This window comes from Martes martes (assembly GCF_963455335.1).
Source record: "Martes martes genome assembly, chromosome: 8".
NCBI lineage: Eukaryota > Metazoa > Chordata > Mammalia > Carnivora > Mustelidae > Martes > Martes martes.
This window is the reverse complement of record NC_137895.1, coordinates 128,519,703-128,543,860: the sequence shown is the minus strand read 5'-3', so window position 1 is coordinate 128,543,860 and position 24,158 is coordinate 128,519,703. Positions and strand designations below refer to the sequence as shown.

At 38.8% G+C, this 24,158-nt stretch overlaps 1 protein-coding gene across 5 annotated transcripts in view; it reads left to right on the top strand.

The window, feature by feature from the left end:
* The window catches only part of LOC308348187 (protein adenylyltransferase SelO-like), a 44,617-nt gene extending 23,234 nt beyond the window's left edge, over positions 1 to 21,383 (top strand). Inside the window, exons 13-19 of one of the 5 annotated variants that reach the window (XM_080812140.1) lie at positions 203 to 247; positions 346 to 427; positions 528 to 620; positions 1,648 to 1,727; positions 10,107 to 10,150; positions 15,772 to 15,851; positions 19,538 to 21,383. In XM_080812140.1, the coding sequence (XP_080668266.1) occupies positions 203 to 247; positions 346 to 427; positions 528 to 620; positions 1,648 to 1,727; positions 10,107 to 10,150; positions 15,772 to 15,851; positions 19,538 to 19,660 (547 nt within the window). In that variant the 3' untranslated portion in view covers positions 19,661 to 21,383. The remainder of the gene's footprint in view (positions 1 to 202; positions 248 to 345; positions 428 to 527; positions 621 to 1,647; positions 1,728 to 10,106; positions 10,151 to 15,771; positions 15,852 to 19,537) is intronic. The other 4 variants (XR_013967317.1, XM_080812141.1, XM_080812143.1 and 1 more) reach the window with 4 other exon arrangements.
* Positions 21,384 to 24,158: the final 2,775 nt, after the last annotated feature.

Genomic DNA, 24,158 nt, shown 5'->3' with positions numbered 1-24,158 from the left:
TAAGATTGTAAAAAAAATAAGATTGTAAGACAAAAAAAGCTTTAATCTTCGTATTTTTATGAAATATATGAATTGAGATTGATAAATATAATTACCATATTTATATTTAATATGTGGAAAGTTCATGTTGTTTCTATAAAATATAATTCAAGAATGTTAATTTTGATCAAGTTTAACTGTCCTTCCTTTTTTCTCCCTGTAGAGCCACTCAGATTCTTGAGGGGTATCCTGTTCTTTATTATACAAGGTTTGTCCTTTTGAGTAGAGATATTATAGCATCCTGGTTGGTTTGAGGACAATTCTTAAAATAGGGAGACTCGAATTGAACTGACATTTCTCTTTCAGATTTAGAGACTTGTTCAAAGCCAAACTGGGGTTACTTGGAGAAAGGAAGGGTGATGATGATTTAATTGCATTTCTCTTACATGTGAGTTTGTCATTTTATCTTTTTTTCCGACTAACATTTGAATTACTAATCAGCATCTTCTTGAAGACTTGAGATTGATAAATTTAATTATTTTCATTAGCTCATGGAAAAGACAGAAGCTGATTTTACAATGACATTTCGGCAGCTCAGCGAGATTACTCAAAACCAGTTAGAGGAGCTCAACATTCCCCAGGTAGTCATTTGTGACATTTTGTTTTCTCTTAATGAAGTTTTCTTTAGCAGATGTTATTGAGGTATAATTTACATGCCATAAAATCCCACTGGCCTTAAGTATATAATGCAATGATTTTTTTATAATTTACAGATTTGGGCATTCATCACCACGATTTGATTCTAGAACTGTCCCCCCATCACCCTAAAAACAAGATCCTTTGTGCCCATTTGCCGTTAATCTCTGTTTCCACTCCTAGCCTTGCCAAGCACCTACTAATTTACTTTGTGTCTCAAGGCTTTCACTTTCTAGACAGTTCCTCTAAATGGAATCATACAAAGTGTGGTCTTTTGCCCTTGGCCTTTCATTAACTTAGTTTTGTGGTTCCTCCATCTCGTGACTGTGTCAGCAGTTTCTTCCTCCTTGTCGCTCAGTGGTCCTCCACTGTGTGGATATTCCATCTTCTGCCGATCCATTTACCAGTTGATGGACATTTGGGTCATTTCCACTTCTTGGCTATTGTGAATAAATACTGCTCTGAGCACTCATGTTCAAATTTTTGTGTGAACACGTGTTTTCGTTTCTCTTGGTTAGATACTAGGTGTGGAATCGCGTCTTATTAATTTTTATATCCTTCCCACCTGACAGTTCCCAGCACAACACTGACATTCTATAAATATTTGCTGAATGAATTCATGGGTGACAAAATAAAATGCAGTTGCGAATTAAGTTTTTTAAAAGTGAATTATATATTATTTAAAGGAAGGCTTTTGGATAACATAAGTACTCACGTGTAATCTCTGTAAAGACTTGGTTTATCTTAAATCATGCCATTACATGAATTTGTGTGAATTAGAATTTTAAGAGTTGAAGGTTATATAAAGAAAAGAAAAACATATTCTATTTTAGTACTACTTCCATTTAAACTAGCATGTCTTTAAAAATCTGGATATTACAAGTTATTATTAAGGAACATAAAGTAACATGAAGTTAAAATAAACAACTAATATTCATATAATGAGCAGCCTATTACCACATTTTCATTTAGCAATTCTGGGCACTGAAGATGATTTCAGAGCACCAGCTTTTTCCTGCCTGGGTATCCCAGTACCTTTTGAGACTGAAGAGGTAAGGTAATCTAACCACTTCTGAAAAAGCATGTGACATATTTAGCAGAGGCAACCCATCAAGTCTTCCTTCAACTTTCTAACATTTCCCCCTTTTTTTAATTTTAATTTTTTTTTTTAAATTTTTTATTTATTTTCAGCGTAACAGTATTCATTGTTTTTTCACCACACCCAGTGCTCCATGCAATCTGTGCCCTCCCTTATACCCACCACCTGGTTCCCCCACCCTCCCACCCCGCCCCTTCAAAACCCTCAGGTTGTTTTTCAGAGTCCATAGTCTCTCATGGTTCACCTCCCCTTCCACTTTCCCTCAACTCCCTTCTCCTCTCCATCTACCCTTGTCCTCTATATTATTTGTTATGCTCCACCAATAAGTGAAACCATATGATACTTGACTTTCTCTGCTTGACTTATTTCACTCAACATAATCTCTTCCAGTCCTGTCCATGTTGCTACAAAAGTTGGGTATTCGTCCTTTCTGATGGAGGCATAATACTCCATAGTGTATATGGACCACATCTTCCTTATCCATTCATCCGTTGAAGGGCATCTTGGTTCTTTCCACAGTTTGGCGACCGTGGCCATTGCTGCTATAAACATTGGGGTACAGATGGCCCTTCTTTTCACTACATCTGTATCTTTGGGGTAAATACCCAGCAGTGCAATTGCAGGGTCATAGGGAAGATCTATTTTTAATTTCCTGAGGAATCTCCACACTGTTCTCCAAAGTGGCTGCACCAGTTTGCATTCCCACCAACAGTGTAAGAGGGTTCCCCTTTCTCCACATCCTCTCCAACACACGTTGTTTCCTGTCTTGCTAATTTTGGCCATTCTAACTGGTGTAAGGTGGTATCTCAATGTGGTTTTGATTTGAATCTCCCTGATGGCTAGTGATGATGAACATTTTTTCATGTGTCTGGTAGCCATTTGTATGTCTTCATTGGAGAAGTGTCTGTTCATATCTTCTGCCCATTTTTTGATATGATTATCTGTTTTGTGTGTGTTGAGTTTGAGGAGTTCTTTATAGATCCTGGATATCAACCTTTTATCTGTACTGTCATTTGCAAATATCTTCTCCCATTCCGTGGGTTGCCTCTTTGTTTTGATGACTGTTTCTTTTGCTGTGCAGAAGCTTTTTATCTTGATGAAGTCCCAGAAGTTCATCTTTGCCTTTATTTCCTTCGCCTTTGGAGACATATCTTGAAAGAAGTTGCTATGGCTGATATCAAAGAGGTTACTCCCTATGTTCTCCTCGAGGATTCTGATGGATTCCTGTCTCACGTTGAGGTCTTTTATCCATTTCGAGTTTATCTTTGTGTACGGTGTAAGAGAATGGTCAAGTTTCATTCTTCTACATATAGCTGTCCAGTTTTCCCAGCACCATTTATTGAAGAGACTGTCTTTTTTCCACTGGATATTTTTTCCTGTTTTGTCAAAGATTATTTGACCATAGAGTTGAGGGTCCATATCTGGGCTCTCTACTCTGTTCCACTGGTCCATGTGTCTGTTTTTATGCCAGTACCATGCTGTCTTGGTGATCACAGCTTTGTAGTAAAGCTTGAAATCAGGTAACGTGATGCCACCAGTTTTATTTTTGTTTTTCAACATTTCCTTAGCAATTCGGGGTCTCTTCTGATTCCATACAAATTTTAGTATTATTTGCTCCAGCTCTTTGAAAAATACTGGTGGAATTTTGATTGGAATGGCATTAAAAGTATAGATTGCTCTGGGCAGTATAGACATTTTAACGATGTTTATTCTTCCCATCCAAGAGCATGGAATGGTCTTCCATCTTTTTGTGTCTTCTTCAATTTCTTTTAGGAGTGTTCTGTAGTTCCTCGAGTACAGATCTTTAACCTCTTTGGTTAGGTTTATTCCGAGGTATCTTATGGTTTTTGGTGCTATAGTAAATGGAATCGATTCTCTAATTTGCCTTTCTGTATTTTCATTGTTAGTGTATAAGAAAGCCACTGATTTCTGGACATTGACTTTGTATCCTGCTACATTACTGAATTGCTGTATGAGTTCTAGTAGTTTGGAGGTGGAGTCTTTCGGGTTTTCCATATAAAGAATCATGTCATCTGCGAAGAGAGAGAGTTTGACTTCTTCCTTGCCAATTTGGATACCTTTTATTTCTCTTTGTTGTCTGATTGCTGTTGCTAGGACTTCTAATACTATGTTGAACAAGAGTGGTGAGAGTGGGCATCCTTGTCGTGTTCCTGATCTCAATGGGAAGGCTGCAAGCTTTTTCCCATTGAGGATGATATTTGCTGTGGGTTTTTCATAGATAGATTTGATGAAGTTCAGGAATGTTCCCTCTATCCCTATACTTTGAAGCGTTTTAATCAGGAACGGATGCTGGATTTTGTCAAAAGCTTTTTCTGCATCAATGGAGAGGATCATGTGGTTCTTCTCTCTTCTCTTATTGATTTGTTCTATCACATTGATTGATTTGCGAATGTTGAACCATCCTTGTAACCCAGGGATGAATCCTACCTGGTCATGGTGGATAATCTTTTTAATGTGCTGTTGGATCCTGTTTGCTAGGATCTTGTTGAGAATCTTAGCATCCATATTCATCAGTGATATCGGTCTGAAATTCTCCTTTTTGGTAGGGTCTTTGCCTGGTTTGGGGATCAGGGTGATGCTGGCTTCATAAAAAGAGTCTGGAAGTTTTCCTTCTGCTTCAATTTTTTGAAACAGCTTCAGGAGAATAGGTATTATTTCTTCTTTGAAAGTTTGATAGAATTCCCCAGGGAATCCGTCAGGTCCTGGGCTCTTGTTTTTTGGGAGGTTTTTGATCACTGCTTCAATCTCGTTACTAGATATCGGTCTATTCAGGTTGTCAATTTCTTCCTGGTTCAATTTTGGGAGTTTATAGTTTTCCAGGAATGCATCCATTTCATCTAGGTTGCTTAGCTTATTGGCATATAACTGTTGATAATAGCTTCTGATGATTGTTTCTACTTCCTTGGTGTTAGTTGTGATCTCTCCCTTTTCATTCATAATTTTATTAATTTGGGCTTTCTCTCTTTTCTTTTGGATTAGTGTGGCCAATGGTTTATCGATCTTATTGATTCTTTCAAAAAACCAGCTTCTAGTTTCGTTGATACGTTCTACTGTATCTCTGGTTTCTACCTCGTTGATCTCTGCTCTAATCTTGATTATTTCCCTTCTTACGTGTGGAGTTGGTTTGATTTGTTGTTGATTCTCCAGTTCTTTAAGGTGTAGAGACAGCTGGTGTATTCTGGATTTTTCAATTTTTTTGAGGGAGGCTTGGATGGCTATGAATTTCCCCCTTAGGACCGCCTTTGCTGTATCCCATAGGTTTTGGAGTGAAGTGTCTTCGTTCTCATTGGTTTCCATAAATTGTTTAAGTTCTTCTTTGATCTCCTGGTTGATCCAAGCATTCTTAAGCAAGGTGGTCTTTAGCTTCCAGGTATTTGAGTTCCTTCTGAACTTTTCCTTGTGATTGAGCTCCAGTTTCAAAGCATTGTGATCTGAGAATATGCAGGGAATCATCTCAGTCTTTTGGTATCGGTTGAGCCCTGATTTGTGACCCAGTATGTGGTCTATTCTGGAGAAGGTTCCATGTGCACTTGAGAAGAATGAGTATTCTGTTGTTTTAGGGTGGAATGTTCTGTATATATCTATGAGGTCCATCTGGTCCAATGTGTCATTCAATGCTCTTATTTCTTTATTGATTTTCTGCTTCGATGATCTGTCTATTTCTGAGAGAGGCGTGTTAAGATCTCCTACTATTAATGTATTCGTATCAATATGACTCTTTATCTTGATTAATAGTTTTCTTATGTAATTGGCTGCTCCCATATTGGGGGCATAGATATTTACAATTGTTAGATCATCTTGGTGGATAGTCCCTTTAAGAATGATGTAGTGTCCTTCTGTATCCCTGACTACTGTCTTTAGTTTAAAATCTAATTTATCTGATATGAGAATCGCTACCCCGGCCTTCTTTTGAGGCCCATTGGCGTGAAAGATGCTTCTCCATCCCTTCACTTTCAGTCTGGGTGTATCTTTAGGTTCAAAATGGGTCTCTTGTAGACAACATATGGATGGGTCCTGTCGTTTTATCCAATCTGCAACCCTGTGTCGTTTTATGGGTGCATTTAGGCCATTCACATTGAGAGTGATTATTGAGAGATACGTTTTTATTGACATTGTGTTATCTTTGAAGTCTTTCTTTCTGTCGATTGTCTCTATATTTCTGTTCAATGCTATTCTTAGGATTTTTCCTCTTTTATAGAACCCCCCTTAATATTTCCTGCAGTGTCGGCTTGGTGGTTGCATAGTCTTTCAAGCCTTGCCGGTCTTGGAAACTCTTTATCTCTCCATCCATTTTGAATGTCAGTCTTGCTGGATAAAGTATTCTTGGCTGCATGTTCTTCTCATTTAGTGCCCTGAATATATCTTGCCAGCCCTTTCTGGCTTGCCAGGTCTCTGTGGACAGGTCTGATGTTATTCTGATGGGCTTTCCTCTGTATGTAAGGAGGTTCTTTGTCCTAGCAGCTTTCAAGAGATTGTATCTACAATTATGATTCCTCAATTTTACTATGAGGTGCCTGGATGTTTTTTTTGAATTTATAATCTTGGGGGGGGACCTTTCTACTTCTAGTACATGAACACTTGTTCCATTCGCAAGATTGGGAAAATTTTCATGAAAAATTTGTTCCACTATATCTTCTAGACTTCTTTCTTTCTCCTCCCCTTCAGGGATTCCAATAATTCTGACGTTGGAACGTTTCATGGCATCATTTATTTCCCTGATTCTGTTTTCGTGGCTTCTAAGCTGTTTGTTCCAGGCTTCCTCCTGATCCTTTCTCTCTATTTGTTTGTCCTCCAGATCACTAATTCTATCTTCTGTCTCAGTTACCCTAGCTTTTAGAGAATTTAGATTAGATTGGAACTCATTGAGAGCGTTGTGAACCTCATCCCTGGTGGCCTTCAGCTCTGCCCTAACATTATGAACCTCCTCTCTGGTCGCTTTCAATTCTGCCCTAATCAATTCTGTTTGGTCATCCATGGCTTTCTCCAACCTAGCTATTGCCTGGATAATTGTTAGCCTGAATTCTCTTTCTGACATATTGTCTATGTTGATAGCCGTTAGCTCTGTTGCAGAAGGCCCATCCTCTGTATTTTTCTTCTGTTGGGGATTCCTCCTCCTAGTCATTTTGGTGAGAGATGACTGGACAGATGTAGCTGGATGTATTGACCGTGGTGCAGTCAAGGTGCACCCTGGAACGCTTCTGAGCACTCAGGATTCCCCACCCAAATGAGAGAAAAAAGAAAAGAAAAAGAAAAAAGAGGGAGAGAGAGAGACAGGAAAAAAAGGGAAGATAAAAGTGAAGGTTCAGCCCAAATGGGCCCCAGGGTAAGGTTTATGACGTATACAAACAAAAACAGACAAACAAAAAGACTGATAAAAGTATATGACGAGAGAAAAAAAATATATATATAAGCAAAAAAAAGGAGGAGCCTCGTCAAGAAGAACCCCAAGTATAAGATTTATATACTATCCAGACAAACATAAATACACAGAGACACTGGCAGAAGAAAAAGATGGGAGCATGGTTATAGATTCTCGGTGTGGGCGAGGAAGGATATTTTGATTCTTCCTGGATGTATCTTGATATCTTTGTTAAAGGACTCAACTTTCCTAAGAAAAAGGGGGATTAAAAATTGGTTCACCTATAGGGGTAGCATTGCTTGGAGAAAGGGGGTTACCTTGAAGTTTAACTCTATATGAATATTAGAAAATAAAAATAAAAAAGGAATAAACTGGACTAAACTAAATTAAAAATTTTTTTAAAAATTAAGAAAATAGAAAAGCAAAAGAAAAACACATGTGTATGTATCAAAAAATTCAGGTTAGAAGTTTATCATGGAATTTGATGTACTGGACATCTCACTGTGATGGTAAATAGGTTAAAAAATTATCTATATAAAAAAAGAAAAAAAATGAACCAGAATAGTGGGAAAGAATTAAAAATAAAAGTTGTATCTATGAAGTAGTGGTGGTTGTTCTCTTGTAGTCTTTTTTTTTTTTTTTTTCCTGATTTGTTTTCTGGGGGAGGGGGCTGCCACGTGGGTTTTCAGTCAATGATGTTCCCTGAGTTAAGTCCTCCCAACCCCCTCAAGGGGGTGGGCTCTGAGAAAAACGTTTTTTTCAGGTTTTTGTTCTCTGGAGGTTTTTATGTTTGTTCACTTCTTTTCTCTCGCCTTGACAGCTTTTGATGGTTTTTGGAGGTTTAGAGGAAAGAAAACTGCACCCCAACCTCCCTCTCAGAGAGAAGCCTCAGTCTGCTCCCCTGCAGGTGCTGCAGCCGCTGGGCCGCTGGCAGAGCAGGTTCTGAGTCACGGTCCCTGGGGACGCAGGATCTCCTGCTTGTACGCAAAACCAAGGCAGCTGTGGCTGTCTGGGCAGCTCCAGACCGCCAGAGAGGTTCCAAGCAGCAATCGCACACTGAGATTTTCCCGCTGGCTGGGGCTGAGAGCTCAGGTCTTGCGCGCACCTCTCCCAGGGGATGGTTTGGGCCGCGGCGCCTCCAGCTCTATCGGCTCTATCGCCGCGTGGGTCTATCACCGCGTGGGTCCCAGAACACCAGGCTGGGCGTTCGTGCACCTCTCTCAGGGGAGGTTGAGGCACGCGCGCATCTCCAGGAAGGTGCGCGTTCTGCCGTCTGGCGTGGCCCCAGCCCCTCACGGGAGCCGGACTCCACCCGTTCTCGGGCGCACTGGCGGGTCCGGGACAAAGACCAGGTTTCTCCGCCGCACTCTCCGGCTCAGCGCCAGGGGATGCTGCCCTGGGTCTGGGGACTTAAGCCCCTATCCCTATCCGCCCCGATTCCCACAATTTCCCCGCGCGAGTCTTTGCTCTTTTGAGTGCTTTCAACAAGACTCCAAGTTAATGCTGGTCCCCAGATGCCGGGCACTCTCGTATTGGGGTATTATTTTCCAGTCGGTCGCCTCTGGTGGCTCCCTCCCCCTTTTGTTTATCTTCCGATATCAGTCCGACGTTCCCACTCCACTTTACCTGCCCACCGGCGTCTTCTGGCCCCCGTAGAGATCCAGACGTGTATAATTCTGATCTCAGGCTGATTTCATGGGTGATCGGAGTTCTTTGGTAGGTAATCAGCTCACTTTAGGGTGCAGGTTGAAAAGGCGCCTCCTCCTACTTCCCCGCCATCTTGTCTCTCTCTTTAATTTTAATTTTTTAAATTAACATATAATGTATTATTTGCCCCAGGGGCCAACATTTCCCTTTTACTCCTGGGTACTTTGAACATGCTGAGGTGTCCGTGGCAACACCCCACGCATGAAGACAGCACTGGTCTGTTCACCTCAACTCTGATAACACTGCTTCCCCAGGTGGCCCAGAGAACCCATGCCCCGAAGCCCTGAGGACAGCTCCCCAGGCTTCTAGCCAGTACCTATTAGTTGTCACATCGTATACCTTTGTAAGAAGTTACTTGATGGGGCACCTGGGTGGCTCAGTGGGTTAAAGCCTCTGCCTTCAGCTCAGGCCATGATCCCAGGGTCCTGGAATTGAGCCCCGCATTGGGCTCTCTGCTCTGCAGGGAGCCTGCTTCCTCCTCTCTCTGCCTGCCATTCTGCCTACTTGTGATCTCTCTCTCTCTCAAATAAATAAATAAAAAATCTTAAAAAAAAAAAAAAGGAAGTTACTTTGCTTCATAAATTACAGTGAAGTAGATGAAATGAACTTGGGAGTAAAGACATTGTAGGTCATGGCCTCTGAAGGAAGAGATGGAGAGAAATAGCCCTTCCCAGTTTAATTGCCCCTGAGGGCTGTTTGTACAGATGAACGTGATTAATCAAGAAAAGAAAACAACGGAATTATTTTCAGAAAACTGTTTAAAATAAAAGTATCAGACAATTTAGATTTTTTTTTTTAGACAAAACTTTTTAATTTGTAAAAATAAAAGGTTTGGGATTAGCTAAAATAAACAAGGTAGTATTTTATATATTATTTAATCAAACTCAGTATTTTCTACCTTCCTTTCAGACACTGATTCAGTGTGATTTTTTAAAAAAGATTTTATTTATTTATTTGACAGAGAGAGAGTGAAAGAGGGAACACAAGCAGGAGAATGGGAGAGGGAGAAGCAGGCTCCCCACTGAGCAAGGAGCCCGGTGTGGGTTTCCATCCCCGGACTCTGGGATCACCTCCTGAGCCAAAGGCAGTCGCTTAACCAACTGAGCCACCCAGGCGCCCCTCAATGTGATTTTTAAATGTTTTTTTTTTCCCCAATATTTGTCTTGTGAAATAATTCCCATCCTTTTAAAAAGAAGATATGAGGAGACAATGGTTAATTTTGTCCTTTGTTTTATTCTTTATTAGTAACATGAATGATTCAGATTCTGAAAGAAGAAAAAGAATGACAAGTGAGTAGACCTTTTGATTTTTTTCAACTTTAATGATTATCACATAAAAGCATGTAATTACTTGAGTAACAACTGAGGGTTGTTTTTTGGTTTTGGTTTTAGGTTGTTGTTGTTTTTTTTTTTTTTTTAAGATTTTGTTTATTTATTTGAGAGAGAGAGAGCATGAGAAGGGGAGGGTCAGAGGGAGAAGCAGACTCCCCACTGAGCAGAGAACTGGATTCGGGACTCGATCCGAGGACTCGAGGATCATGACCTGAGCCAAAGGCAGTCACCTAACCAACTGAGCCACCCAGGCACCCTTTTGGCTTGTTTTTAACTAGGATAATTCTAGTTGAGTATATTTTAGTTGAGTTGAAGTGTCAGCTACAAGCTTTTCTAAATGACCTTTAACGGAGTATAACAGTTCCACTTTTAATAAGTTTGCATATTGATGTTAAAAATAATATTGTCCTAAGAGATGGTAGAGAGACAAGGTAGTTTGGGTTATGGTGGGAAGAATGTGAGTTTGGGGATCTGGCAGATGAATCTCATCTTGCCACCTTTTAGCTGTATGATCTGAAAGATAGTTAACTCTGAGTTTCAAGGCCCTTAGCTATTGTAAAATGGGGATATTTTGCAGCATTGTTATAATGATGAAGAATAATGTATGTAAAGTTTGCTGGTACAGTACATGGGCCAAAATATACATCCAGTAAGTGATGGCTCTAACAAGGAATCATCTCTATATATCGATTTTAGTTTACCATGTGACTTCACACTTGGATCGGAGAAGAACAAAAAGGAAGTTAGTTCTTTACGCAGTGCGGATTCTAACGAGACCAAAGAAGTTCGGACAGAAGGTCCGAGGTCCTTGAGTCCTGTTGCCTTCCTTAGGACTCATCTAGAGAGTTAGTGTGTGTCGTCAGGGTGGCTGAACTGTGGGGATGAAATAAGGATGACGCTCACATTCCACGTTACGTTATGGAATGAGATTCCTTCTTGAACTCAGGGCATTATCATAGAAATAAAACCAGGTTTAGCTTTTACAGGGAAGTGAGTGATCTATTTGGGGCTCAGCATGGATTTCATTGCCGGCCACAGGTGCAGTCACACAGAATTCATAAGCCAGCTCAGAATGTGGACACTCAACAGTTAAGAGAAAGAAGAAATCGAAAGTATCTGGATTTGTTTGCTTACGGCAGGATGGATGAAGTGGTTAATGAAAGAATGTAATGAACTCAAGGCTGCAGCTTTCAGTTACTTTAGAGAAGTAGTAATACTGAAACAGTGTGTTCTCAAGGAAGGGAGAAAGATAAATTTCCACAAAGAGCAATGGTCTGATAAAAGCGCCGTTATTTTTTTAAAGGTACACTTCCATGTATTACTATCTATTTAATTGATATGAAAATGCAAATATGTAAGAAATTGCACAAATTCATGGCACAGTGTGTCCAGGGATGTGGAATTGAACTGAACAGCCATGAAGAAATAAAATATCTAAGAAGAGTGTCCAGTGTAGGAAGTCTTGTTCATCATTTCCCTTACAGAGTCTTCATTTCTCAGCTCCTGACCTGAGTTTCTTTTTTTAGAGGGGCAGCATGGCCTGGCCTCTGGAGTTGGACCAGCTGTACCTGAGCTCTGGTTCAGCTCTATTTTTCCTAGATGTTATTAAGCGGGTCACTTGATTCCTTCATCCCTCTTTTTCTCTTTCTGGTGTGTATATATACTTTTTTAGTGGCTTTATTGAGGTATATTTACATAACAAAATTCATTCATTTCTAGTATACAGTGATTTTTTTAAACTAAATTAAAACTGCGCAATCGTGACAGTCCAGCGTGTGTGTGTGTTTAAAGATTTTATTTATTTATTTGACAGAGAGAGACAGCAAGAGAGGGAACACAAGCACGGGGAGTGGGAGAGGGAGAAGCAGGCTTCCCACTGAGCAAGGAGCCCGATGTGGGATTCAATCCCAGGATCCTGGGATCATGACCTGAGCCCAAGGCAGGTGCTTAACGACTGAGCCACAGAGGTGCCACGACAGTCCAGTTTTAAAACATTTCTATCCATTTGACCTCACTTTTGTTTCCCCATCTGTAAAACGCATTTACATCATGGATTGTTGCACAAAATCAGGGAGATCGTAGTTGGCACATAATAAGTACTCAGTACGTATCAGCTATTACGTTCGTATAGAGTACATTAAATATCTTTGTTTAATAGACTGGAATGACTATGTTTTTTAGAAACCCAAAGACTAAAAATATGCTGCTGTATATTATTTCAAAACGTTTAAAAGAATCAATAGTACGTTAGGGGAAGAATTTTTTTTTAAGTAAGTTCCACACCCAATGTGGGGCTTGAACTCACGAGCCTACAGTTAAGAGTTGCGTGCTCTACCAGCTAAGCCAGCCAGGGATTCCAGGGGAAGATTTGCTTTAAATTTTTTTGGTAAATGCTCCAAGTTGCAAGCAATGGGAACATCAAAGAGGAGTGTTTTAAAGTTCTTAGATTAAAAAAAAAAACTCTATAAACTTTATTATTTTTAAGCCTCCAAATAACTCTATGATCATAAGCCACCAAAGGGCATTGATCACTTCTCTTCTGTGTCACATAGTGCCCACCCAGCCCAAGATCATAGTAAAATTTTGTTTAATAAATGCTTTTTATTCCTGTCATTACTGTGCCCTGAGAACAGCCATTGTGGCTCCTGCATTATATGACAGGGTTGATATTGCTGGGGGGAGGTTTTAAAAAGCTCTAAAACAGCCGCATCTGCGAAAAAAACTAACTTGGTTGTGAGTCTGAAAATGCATCCACATAATTCTTTCTTTGTGCCTAGCTGTGAATTTGTGGCATGTGCTCAGGAGAATCTTTACTTGTCCTTAGAACAGGTGTTTTAGCACTCCAGGCCAACTATGTTGAAATCCTGGGTGTGCGCCTCATTGGAAAATACAATCCCAGGCCTAGTTTGCAGACTTCCCCATCTGTCACCTTGCAAATGGCATGCTCACTGATCACGGAGAATGAATTGGCCCAGACTGGGATTGGCTCTGCACAAACTTCTCTTTGGGAAAAGAACACACAGAGAATGCTTGTATGATTGCAAGTCTGAGACATTTCCTTTGTGTGCTGAGGACTCTCAAGAGAAATTAAGCAAGATCATTTGGGAATCAAGGTGAAAGTGCTCTCTGTTAAGGGGTTAGTGTAAATTTAAGCTGTGACCTCACGTAGATATTTCAGACCGGACCTTTTGTAGATAATAGAATAAAAGAAAAATTTCCTTCGTAATTCTTCCTCCTGGACATTAAAAAAAAGAGGGAAACAGAGAAAAGGAACAAGGGAAGATGCGATATTTATAATAATTTTTCTCTTCAAGTATTTTAATAACTATTTAACAATGAGAGTAAGATTTATTTTTGTTGAGTTAGATAAATGATAAATAGAACTACCATTTTCCAGTTGCATTGCCAGCCTATGAGAGATTAGTTGTGTTTAATAATTTGGAGAGTTTAGTGTTTTATGGCCATCGAGTCTGCTGACTTTCTGATACGTTAATTTTTCCAATTGGATGGTAGCAATGACATGCTTTATTTATATTATGATGTAGTCAGTAAATCATAGCCTTAAATCTCTTCCAGCACTAAATTTGCTTCTTCAGAAAAATAGACTCAGGGGCGCCTGGGTGGCTCAGTGGGTTAAGCCTCTGCCTTCGGCTCGGGTCATGATCTCAGGGTCCTGGGATCGAGTCCCGCATCGGGCTCTCTGCTCAGCAGGGAGCCTGCTTCCCTCTCTCTCTCTCTGCCTGCCTCTGTCTACTGTGATCTCTCTCTGTCAAATGAATAAATAAATCTTTAAAAAAAAAAAAAAGAAAAAAAAAAGAAAAATAGACTCAGCCCCTATTACATGCCCCCTTTTTTGTACAGTCACATTGTTCAAAGCTGAAACTACAAAGAGAATTTGAGCCCTGCCCATAAGTAGTCAACACCCCAGTGGATCAGGGAGTACTACATTACATGGAACCCTGGCAGGGTTTGTGTGTGGACATAATCCTCATAACCCACTGCTTAAAATTAAAAGTTGAGAAAGTTCCCAACTAGATAAAAAGGTACAGAATCCAATAACTCCTCAAAGAATCTTAAAAACAGATCTATAATGTTCTGATTTCCAAGTAGTTTGTATATTTATTTACATATATATACAAATGCATATTTGTATATTTATAACTTGGTCCAAAGCACTTCTGCTCTTGTAGCTGAGATTTCCAGTATGTTTTAACAATATTTCATTGCTAGGTTTCTATGAAATGCCTGTCCAATTTGTGAAACTTTTCTTTGGAAGGCTCCACTCTCCCTCTGCCTATGCTAAGCATTTCCACAATTCCCTTTGCATGTTGGTTTCCTTTTTGTTTGTATGTATTTTCTGTGTATATGTGTTTTGTTTTAAACAAGTACTGTATGAATTCTTTAAAATTTGAAAAATGCAAACTGATAGACTAAAAAAAATCCCGTTTTCCCAAACATAGTTATTATTTACTTTTTGATACATTTAACTTCTAGTCTCTCTATTTCTGTGAGTGTTGATTAGGAAAAAAAATGTAGTAGTAATCATACAATGGTATAATTTAGGTCTTTCTTTCTTTTGCTAAAAGTAAATAAGGCATTTTCTCTTGCTTTTATAATGTAACATTTTTAACAGCTGCACAATATTTCTTTGAAAGTGTATGCAGTGTTTTACTTAACTATTCCCCTACTAAGTATTTAAATTGTTTCTAGTTTTCCTTAATATAAATAATACTTTTTTATGTTTAAATTTGTTTTCATAGACTATGCTCCTACATAATTACTGGGTCACAGGGCACTTCTTATCATATCATTAAATTATATGTCATGTCTTGGAAGATCCTTAAAACCAAGTTGAAAGAGAATTTGTATGTTCCTCCATTCAAGTAGCTCAGCAAACTGTTGAGAATCACAAAATGATGATTGCTGAAGTCTACTCAGAATTTCTGTTGTGCTAGTGGGGAGAAGCATCCCTCCTCTCCACTCAGTGGATAAAATATTTGCAAAAAGGCTCATCTCAACTAAAGACATAGTTTCTGAAATTTTTCTAAATGTGCCATTATTATAATTCCTTTAAAATGACAAAATGCATGGTTACTCTCAAAAATATAAATTTATAAAGAGTTTTGCCTGCATGTAACCTTTCATGTTTGCTTTTGGCAGCATTAACGTTAAGCAGTCCTACTAAGCCGGGTCTGAATTCTGAGCTTAAAGATGTTAAAAGCAGCACCTTCTTTCCTCCAACCTCCACCTAGGCGAAAGAGCCTAATTCAGATGCCTTGACTATTTTCTCCATGCTTTAGAAAGTGCTTAGGGAACTGAACATGGTGAAGAAACCAAAGTAATGAAACACTGAAGAGAAAAAACAAACACAGTATTGCTCATAACGCTCCAAAAAGTATTTTCTATACCATAACAGCGTACATTGTTATAAACAATAAAAATGGACTGATGCCGATCATTTCTTCTCATTTGCACCTTCCAGCACCGTTCTTAAAGCTTATCTAATTTGGGGGATAATTTCATATGGCCTGTGTGGACTTAGTAATTTATTGTTCCAAAACATGCTTTTCCCCCTGAAGCTGTTAATCCTAGATATGTACTAAAGAACTGGATGGCAGAGTCCGCAGTGAGAAAAGCAGAAAGGAATGATTTTTCAGAGGTAAGATGTTTGAGTCTCCTGGCTTTATTTTTATTAATTTAAATGTATCGTATTTGAAGCACACTTATGTTATTTGTAGACATGCTAAACTAGGCCATTGCCAGTACCAACTTTCCAGAATTCTTGCTGCCTGGTCTCCCTTTTTTTGTTTTTCAGTGAATCTTCTTTTCTCATATTTTCTAATTTATTTTTTAATGGATTTAAAATTTTAGAGATTCATTTTATCCTGTATCTGTATTATTCAAATTTCTGAGGGTCTGATTCTGCTGTTTATTGGTTATGTTTTGGACTTCTGGATTTTAATCTCTGAGATCCAGTGAAGCCATATTTTTTAAAAGATTTTATTCATGTATTTGAGAGAGAGGGCATGAGTGGGATATGGGGCAAAGGGAGAAGCAGGCTCCCCACCGAGCAGGGAGACTGATGTGGGGCTTGATCCTGAGACCTTGGGATCATGACCTGAGCCGAAGGCAGATGCTTAACCGACTGAGCCACCCAGGTGCCCCAGTGAAGCCTGATTTAAGGGTGCATCTCTCCAGAGGGAATTAGCTTTTTGCTTCTAGCAGGTGTCCATGGCACTAGCCGAGTGGGTCCACTAATCCTGACAACAGTGAAGACGGGATGAACTAAATCTACATGAATCTGCCTGGATGAATACCACATATAATGTTCAGCAAAACAAGCAAGTGGCAAAGGCATATAACAAGCACCCCTTAAATACAGTGTAAAACATGCAAAACTATACGCCACATAGGGATGCATGCATATATAATAAAAGTAACAACATGAATAAAGATGATAAACATCATCTTCGGACAGTGGTTTCTTTGAGGTGAGGAAGAAATCTGAGTTAGGGAAGGAGACACACTGGGCTCTAATGCTAATGGAAGTATTTGATTTCTGAAGCTGGCTGGAGTGTACACGGGGGTTCGTGTATTGTTCTGCATACCTTCTTGTATGCTTCAAATACTTCATAATCAATTATTGAAAATGCAATGCACATAATACGTGTTTTAGAAGAGGACTGGCCTTGGAACTCATGCTGTCACTGTCCTGCACTGGAGTAGATGTTATCGATGCTCATGGCTCTCTTTCTGACACTGGCCCCACCTCAGAATCATTCCCACCACAGCATGTATGTGGTCACAACCAAGCGATCAGAGTTGGCACTAGAGAGAAACTATTTTTGCTTTTTTTTTTTTTTAAAAGATTTATTTATTTTAGAGAGTGCGCGAGAGAGCATGCGTGAGTGGGGGAAGGGGCAGAGGGAGAGAGAGAGAATCTCAAGCAGACTCCCCACTGAGCACGGAGCCGGATGCAGGGCTCGATCTCACGACCCTGAGATCATGACCTGAGAGGAAACTAAGAGTCGGACATTTAACTGACTCAGCCACCTGGGCGCCCCTTGTTTTTGTTATTTCTAACTTGGGACTTGCATTAACTTTTTATTTTAGTAGTTTCATTAGCCTGACAAATCTCGGTTTTCACTTTAGAAAATAGAACATTTTAAAATGTAATCTTTCTATGGTATTAAAGAGAAAGAGAAGGGAGAGAGCGCAGTGTTTATCGTTAAGTCAGCCTAAGCTGAGGAGAGGAAGCAATGTTTCATTAGCTGTCTGTTGGCTTCTTTCTCTTCCTTCCCTCTTTTGTTCCTTGTTTTCTTCCATTCCCCCAAATTATATCTGAGTAAGGGTGCACTGCCCACCGTGGGTGGAGAGATGTCTTTATTGGTTCAAGTGAACTCAGATTCATAAGACTAACACAGGCTGCTCTCGGCTCCACCCAACTCAGATGGAGGACAGACAGGCTGACCAGCAGGGCAGCATCAGGCTCCCCATCGCAGGAGGCCTGGGGTTGACCCAGGCCAGCAGCCCTGCGCAGCAGCGAGGCTCAGGTGTGCAGAGACGAGGCCCACCCTGGCACGATGCAGGGGCAGCCCTGGCTTAAAACCTTCCTGTTCCATAGACACCCATATCTCTTGTCACAGCTCCATAGGCATTGTTTCCAGTGTCCCCACAAGAGACCTGCCTTGTACCAAGTCACCACGCTAAACAAAGCCTGAAGCATTTTGGCAGGTATTTACAGATCTCCCATCCAGAAGCTGCTTGTCGGTCCTAAGCAATGCTATATGGTGATATATGCAGTTGTCATATATCACCTTATATCACCATATATCACCTATATTGCCTTATCAAGTGACTAGGGGAACAGACCTAGGAAGTTAATTAAGGGTTTAATTCTCATGCAGGGAAGGAAAAAGATTTTTTTTAACCTTTGTACAGGGAACCCTTTACGCACATAACTTGTATTTACCTGCCTGTATCAAACATTTCTTGAGAATCTATGTGAGGTGCTATGAAAAAGTATATAAAAATGTATTCAGGGAGATTTTTAGTTAGCAAGTGAGATTAGATAGGTATAAAAGTAACTTCAGTAAAAGGAGATGTACAGAAAGCACCTGGGGAAATTAAGAGGGGCTCTAAGAGCACCATGTTGATTATGATGAGTCTTCCTATTTAAAATATTAGTAATACAGTAATACCCTCTATTTGATTTCTTAGTACTTTCTTAGTATAGATAATCATGAACCTTTTTCTATCAGAACCAAGCATTCCTTTGTCAATACCCGAGGAAATGACAAAACCACCAAAAAGCATATTTTAGTTGAGGTATAGTTGACATGTAACATTATATTACTTTCATGTGTATGACATGATGATTCGGTATTTGTATATATTGTGAAACTATGACCACAGTAATTCTAGTTAACATCACTATAGACAGTTACGAAATTTTTTTCTTGTGATGAGTTCTTTTTTTTTCCCCAGTGTTCCAAAATTCATTGTTGATACACCACACCCAGTGCTCCATGCAATCCGTGCCCTCCTTAATACCCACCACCAGGCTCAACCAACCCCTTACCCCCCCCCCCCAAAACCCTCAGTTTGTTTCTCAGAGTCCACAGTCTCTCATGGTTTGTCTCCCCCTCCGATTTCCCCCCACTCACTTCTCCTTTCCTTCTCCCAATGTCCTCCGTGGTATTCCTTATGCTCTACAAGTAAGTGAAACTATATAATTGACTCTCTCTGCTTGACTTACTTTGATGAGTTAGGATTTACTTTCTAGCAACTTTCAAATATGCTATACAGTATTACTAACTCTAGTCACCATGCTATACATTACATTCCCGTGACTTACTTATTTTATAACCGGATAAAAATAGACATTTTGATCCTAGAATTACTGTTGAAAGAGGTGTGTTCTTTGATGCCTCAGTGTATTACCAAGGGTCGAATTAAAAATGAGGAAGCAGCATGAGTTGGAATCCATGCCCTTGATTTGGAAAGGCTGCAAACCACTGACATTCTTTTATTTTTGTAAATATTTTAGAAAATTATAATTCTCTTTATGCTGTAAAAGAACTTCAAAGTTATTGGGACACATATATGTAGTGTTTGTGACAGGGTATGTTTTTGCTCTCCTGTTTTAGCACAAAACTAGTACTTCAAGGAACTTTCTGTGGGATGATAGGAATTTTAAGTAACAGCTATAGCTGAAATCTTAATAAAACATAAAATGATTAAACATTTTCTTTAAAAATTTAGCCTTGTCATTCTGGGAATTTAGAAAATTGGTAAGTGTTCTGAGGAAGAAATCTGTATCTGTGTGCTTCTATTGTTTGCCAGGTCCGTCTTCTCCAGTATGTTCTTCAGCATCCTTTCCAGAAGCATTCTGCAGCAGAGAAAGCAGGCTATGCCTCACCTACTCCTTCTTGGGCTAAAGACCTCAGAGTTAGCTGCTCATCTTAGTTTAGGGTAAATAAATTAAGGAATACTCTGTCATTGAATTCAACATAGAATGATCTATTTGATAAATTCTTAATGACTAGATTTTGAATATAACGTCGCATCTCATAAAAAGGGTTATGATTGCAAATATTTTTTAATCATATAAACTGGACCTATTCTTTGGAACAACTTTGTGATCATTTTTGTTCTAATGAAGAACTTCAGTGGAATAATAAAATATGTTTGGCAACTGCGTGTGTTACTCTCAATAACTGAAGAATCTTATGGCAATCTTCTAATGAACTTGTAAGTATTCATTTAAGACATGCTACGTACCCAGTGCTGTGGGGCACATCAGATCAGTATGTAGTTTAACTGTACTCCTAGAGCCTTTTTGTCTACTATGGTAGTTTTCAAACATTAACCAAAGTAAAGAGAATAGTATAATGAACCTGATTTACCAGCCAGCTTCTTAATTATCAATGCGTGATCAGTGTTATTTCATCTACGTCCCTACACACTTCCCCTCATTTTTAGTTAATGTTTTAATCGAGGTATAATTTCTATATCCCCACATAATTTCCTGGATGTGTTTCACTTAATTTACAAATATTTCTGTATTCATCTCCAAACGTTAATGACTGAAAGCACACAAAATACCATTATCACCTTAAGACAACTGAACAACTCCCTAATTCATCAAATTCAAGTACTAGTTTTTGGATTTTTCCTATTGTTTTATAAGTCATTATCACCACTATTATCATTTTATGGTTGCTTATTTGAATTGGGATCCAAGTAAGGACTATACATTCAAATTAGATGATAACAGCTCTTTGAGTTTCTTTTGATACTTTTGGGTACAACCACTTGCATCTTCTTTTTCCTTTGTTTTGGTTGAAGAAAGCCGGTCACCTATCCCAGAGTGTGTCCCAGAGTGTGCATTTTGCTAGCTGCATCTCTGTGTTATTGTTTAACATGTTGTTCTGTCGCCTGTGTTTCTCTAAACCCTCAACTGATCGGAGGAAGTACTTGCCATCAGAAGGCAACTGTGTGCACTTCCACCAACAAGTACAGATTGGCTGTCTCTTTCTGTGATATCAGCAGCCACTGACAGTCATCTCCTGGACCCACTGATTCAATAAGGTTGTAAAATGGTAATCTAATCCTATCATTCGTTAGCTGGGATCCTTCTATAAAGGAAAAGTTTCTATCATTAATTATTTGGTTATCCTGAGACACCGAAAGGCAAAGAATTGGTTCCTAAGCATGCTCCAAAGACAGTCAGTAGGCTTGTTGATTGGTTTTAGTATCATGAACTCTTGAATTTAAGCACATTTTTGTTTTGGACTATTGCAGTTATTATCCTAACCAATGTACAAATTGTCCCATGTATGGCCAGTGAAGTTCACGATGGCTCCTCGTGTACACGTTCCTAGAAAGTTTTGATAGCTTTGTTTTCTGATGGGGTAAGATGTTCCAGGTTCATTGTGCATATTTCTTGCCTTAGCCCTGGAACCAGTCATTTTTCTAAGGAGACCTCATTCAGGGAAATGGTATTAGAGATCACAGTTTAGATGCTTAATGCTTTGTGAATATTTGAAACTCTTTACAGAGCTTGTTAAATGATAGCCAATATCCGATTTAAAACCTTCCCTAAAATTAAATGACATGAGCCAAGAACAAAAAAACCAAAATAGCAAAAAGATACATTATTAAAACTAAAAAAAAGTCCTAACCTCACAAAATTTTAAATTACTTAATTTATTTTTTTGTTAATGTAATAATTGTTCATGTCAAGTAATAAATGCTCATGTAAAAATGTTTTTAAAAGTATATTGAAAAAATGTGGAAGTTGTTCTTCACACTCTACTTCCCCGTCTTTTCTATATCCATTCTGTATCCCAGAAGTAACTATGTTTTATAAGGCTTGTATCTTTTCAGACTTCTGCTGTACATGTACATACTTGCATACCAACATACACTTATATATGTGTATAAGCTTATGTGACTAGAGGCATACTTGACACACTGTTTTGTAAACTGCCTTTTATTTAGCTATATATATTAAATATGAATATGTGTGATCTCCTTCATTTGCCTTAATGGTTTAAAATATTCCATAGTATAGATATACCATATTTTGTCAAATTATTTACATATTTGGTATTCATTTGTATTTCCAGATTTTTTTTCCATTATAAATAGAGCATCCTTGTCTATATGTCTTTGCTTTTAGAGTCCTACAAATAGAATTAATTGGGTCAAAAGGTGTATGCATTAAATTTTTAAAAAAGATTTTATTTATTATTTGATAAGTAGGCAGAGCAGCAGGCAGAGAGAGGGGGCGAAGCAGGCTCCCTGCTGAGCAGAGAACCCGATGTGGAGCTCGATCCCAGGACCCTGAGATCATGACCTGAGCTGAAGGCAGAGGCTTAACCCATTGAGCCACCCAGGTGCCCCCATTTTTTTTTTTTAAAGATTTTTTTTATTTGTTAGGGAGAGAGGGCACAAGCAGAGGAAGCAGTGGGAGTGGCAGGCAAAGGGAGAAGCACGCTTCCCCCTGAGCAGGGAGCCCCATGCAGGACTCTATCCTAGGCCCCCAGGATCATGACCAGAGTTGAAGGCAGACACTTAACCAACTGAGCCACCCAGGTGTCTCTGCATTAAAAATGTTTATGTAGGGGCGCCTGGGTGGCTCAGTGGGTTAAAGCCTCTGCCTTCGGCTCAGGTCATGATCTCAGGGTCCTGGGATCGAGCCCCGCATCGGGCTCTCTACTCAGCGGGGAGCCTGCTTCCCTTCCTCTCTGCCTGCCTCTCTGCCTACTTGTGATCTCTGTCAAATAAATAAAATCTTTAAAAAAAAAGTTTATGTATACTGCCAAATTGAACCCCCAACAGGCTTTACCAGTTAATATTTCCAATGACATATCACAATATCAGTTTCTTTATACTCTAAGCATTGGATATTATTTTATATATTTTTTGCAGTCTGATACATGAAAATTTTACTATTTTAATATGTTTTTATTATTCATGTAGCAAATAATTTTTTATTTTCATGTAGTAAGTAGTGTTTCTTTTCTATCATTAATATTTTATTCTTTAATGGTGCCTTTTTAAACAGGTTTTTAAAAATTTTCATATATTGAATTTGGCAATTTAAAAAGTATTTTTGGATTTTATATCTTGTTTAGTTTTGTTTATATTTTATAAAAAGTATTTCCTCATATTTTCTTCTAGTATTTTTAGAATGTGTACGTTTAATCCCTTTGAGACTTATTATTTTCACCCCATTGACAGATAATGTCCCAATACTATTTGTCAGTTTATCCTTTTCATACATGTTTGAAATACTTTTATCATATATAAGTTCTCATATCTTTGAGCTCACTGCTAGACTTTTTTCAGCTCTTCCAGCAATGCAACTCTTAATTATTTCGATTGTATAGTATCAACAGTTAATATAATATATTTCAACAGTTATTCTGCTATCATTAATCTTTTTTTAAAAAAGATTTATTTATTTTAGAGAAGCTGGGGGAAAGGCAGAGGGAGAGACAGAATCCTGAAGCAGATTCCTTGCTGAGTGCAGAGCCCAAAGCAAGGCTCCATCCCACGACCCTAAGATCATGACCTGAGTTGAAATCAAGAGCTGGTGAACTGACTGAGACACTCAGGCACCCCCATCATTACTCCTTTAAAATATTTTCTTTGTGGAGTGCCTGGGTGACTCAGTCAGTTGAGCAGCTGACTCATGATTTCAGATCAAGTCATGATCTCAGGGTCAAGAGATTGGGCTCTGCACTGGGTGTGGAGTCTGCTTAAATTTCTCTCTCTCGCTCTGCCCCTCCCCACCACTTAAGAGTGCACATGTTCTTTCTCTGTAAATAAAAAATAAATGTTTTCTTTGCTAGTTAATTATTTTAGTTGAATTTTTATGTGTTAACTTTCAGAAAAAAATCTTGGTGGGATATTGGTTGGATTTATATTAAATTTATAGAGTGACTTGGAAAGAATTAACATCTTTACAACATTGAGTTTTCCCATCCAGGAACATACTACAGGCATTCTTCCCTTTGCATGGTACTGCAGGACTGTAAAAATGGCCACACAAACTAAAACCATGCAAAGTGATCTAATAATCAATGGGAAAAATTATGATTGTTTTGTGATCTTCAAAAATTTTGGTCAAAATCTTAAAAACTCTTTCACTGTTGGCTATGGATATATAGGGAAATAAAATAGTAAAACTAATATTTAGTGCACTGTAATTTAAAACACTAGAAACATTGAGAAAGTATTTTATCTCTAAGAGACTTATTAAGAGTGGCTTGAACAGTGCTTGGCTTTTTTCTCTTCATTTAACTCATAATACAGAACTAGGATCTTTTCTATATCTTAGTGAGTTGCCCCTATTTTTTCTATAACTCCATTTATGTTCAGTTTGAATTTGACTTTCAGTATTATTGCTTTTCATTTATGTATTGCAGTTTCATCTTTATTGGCCAATTTCCTT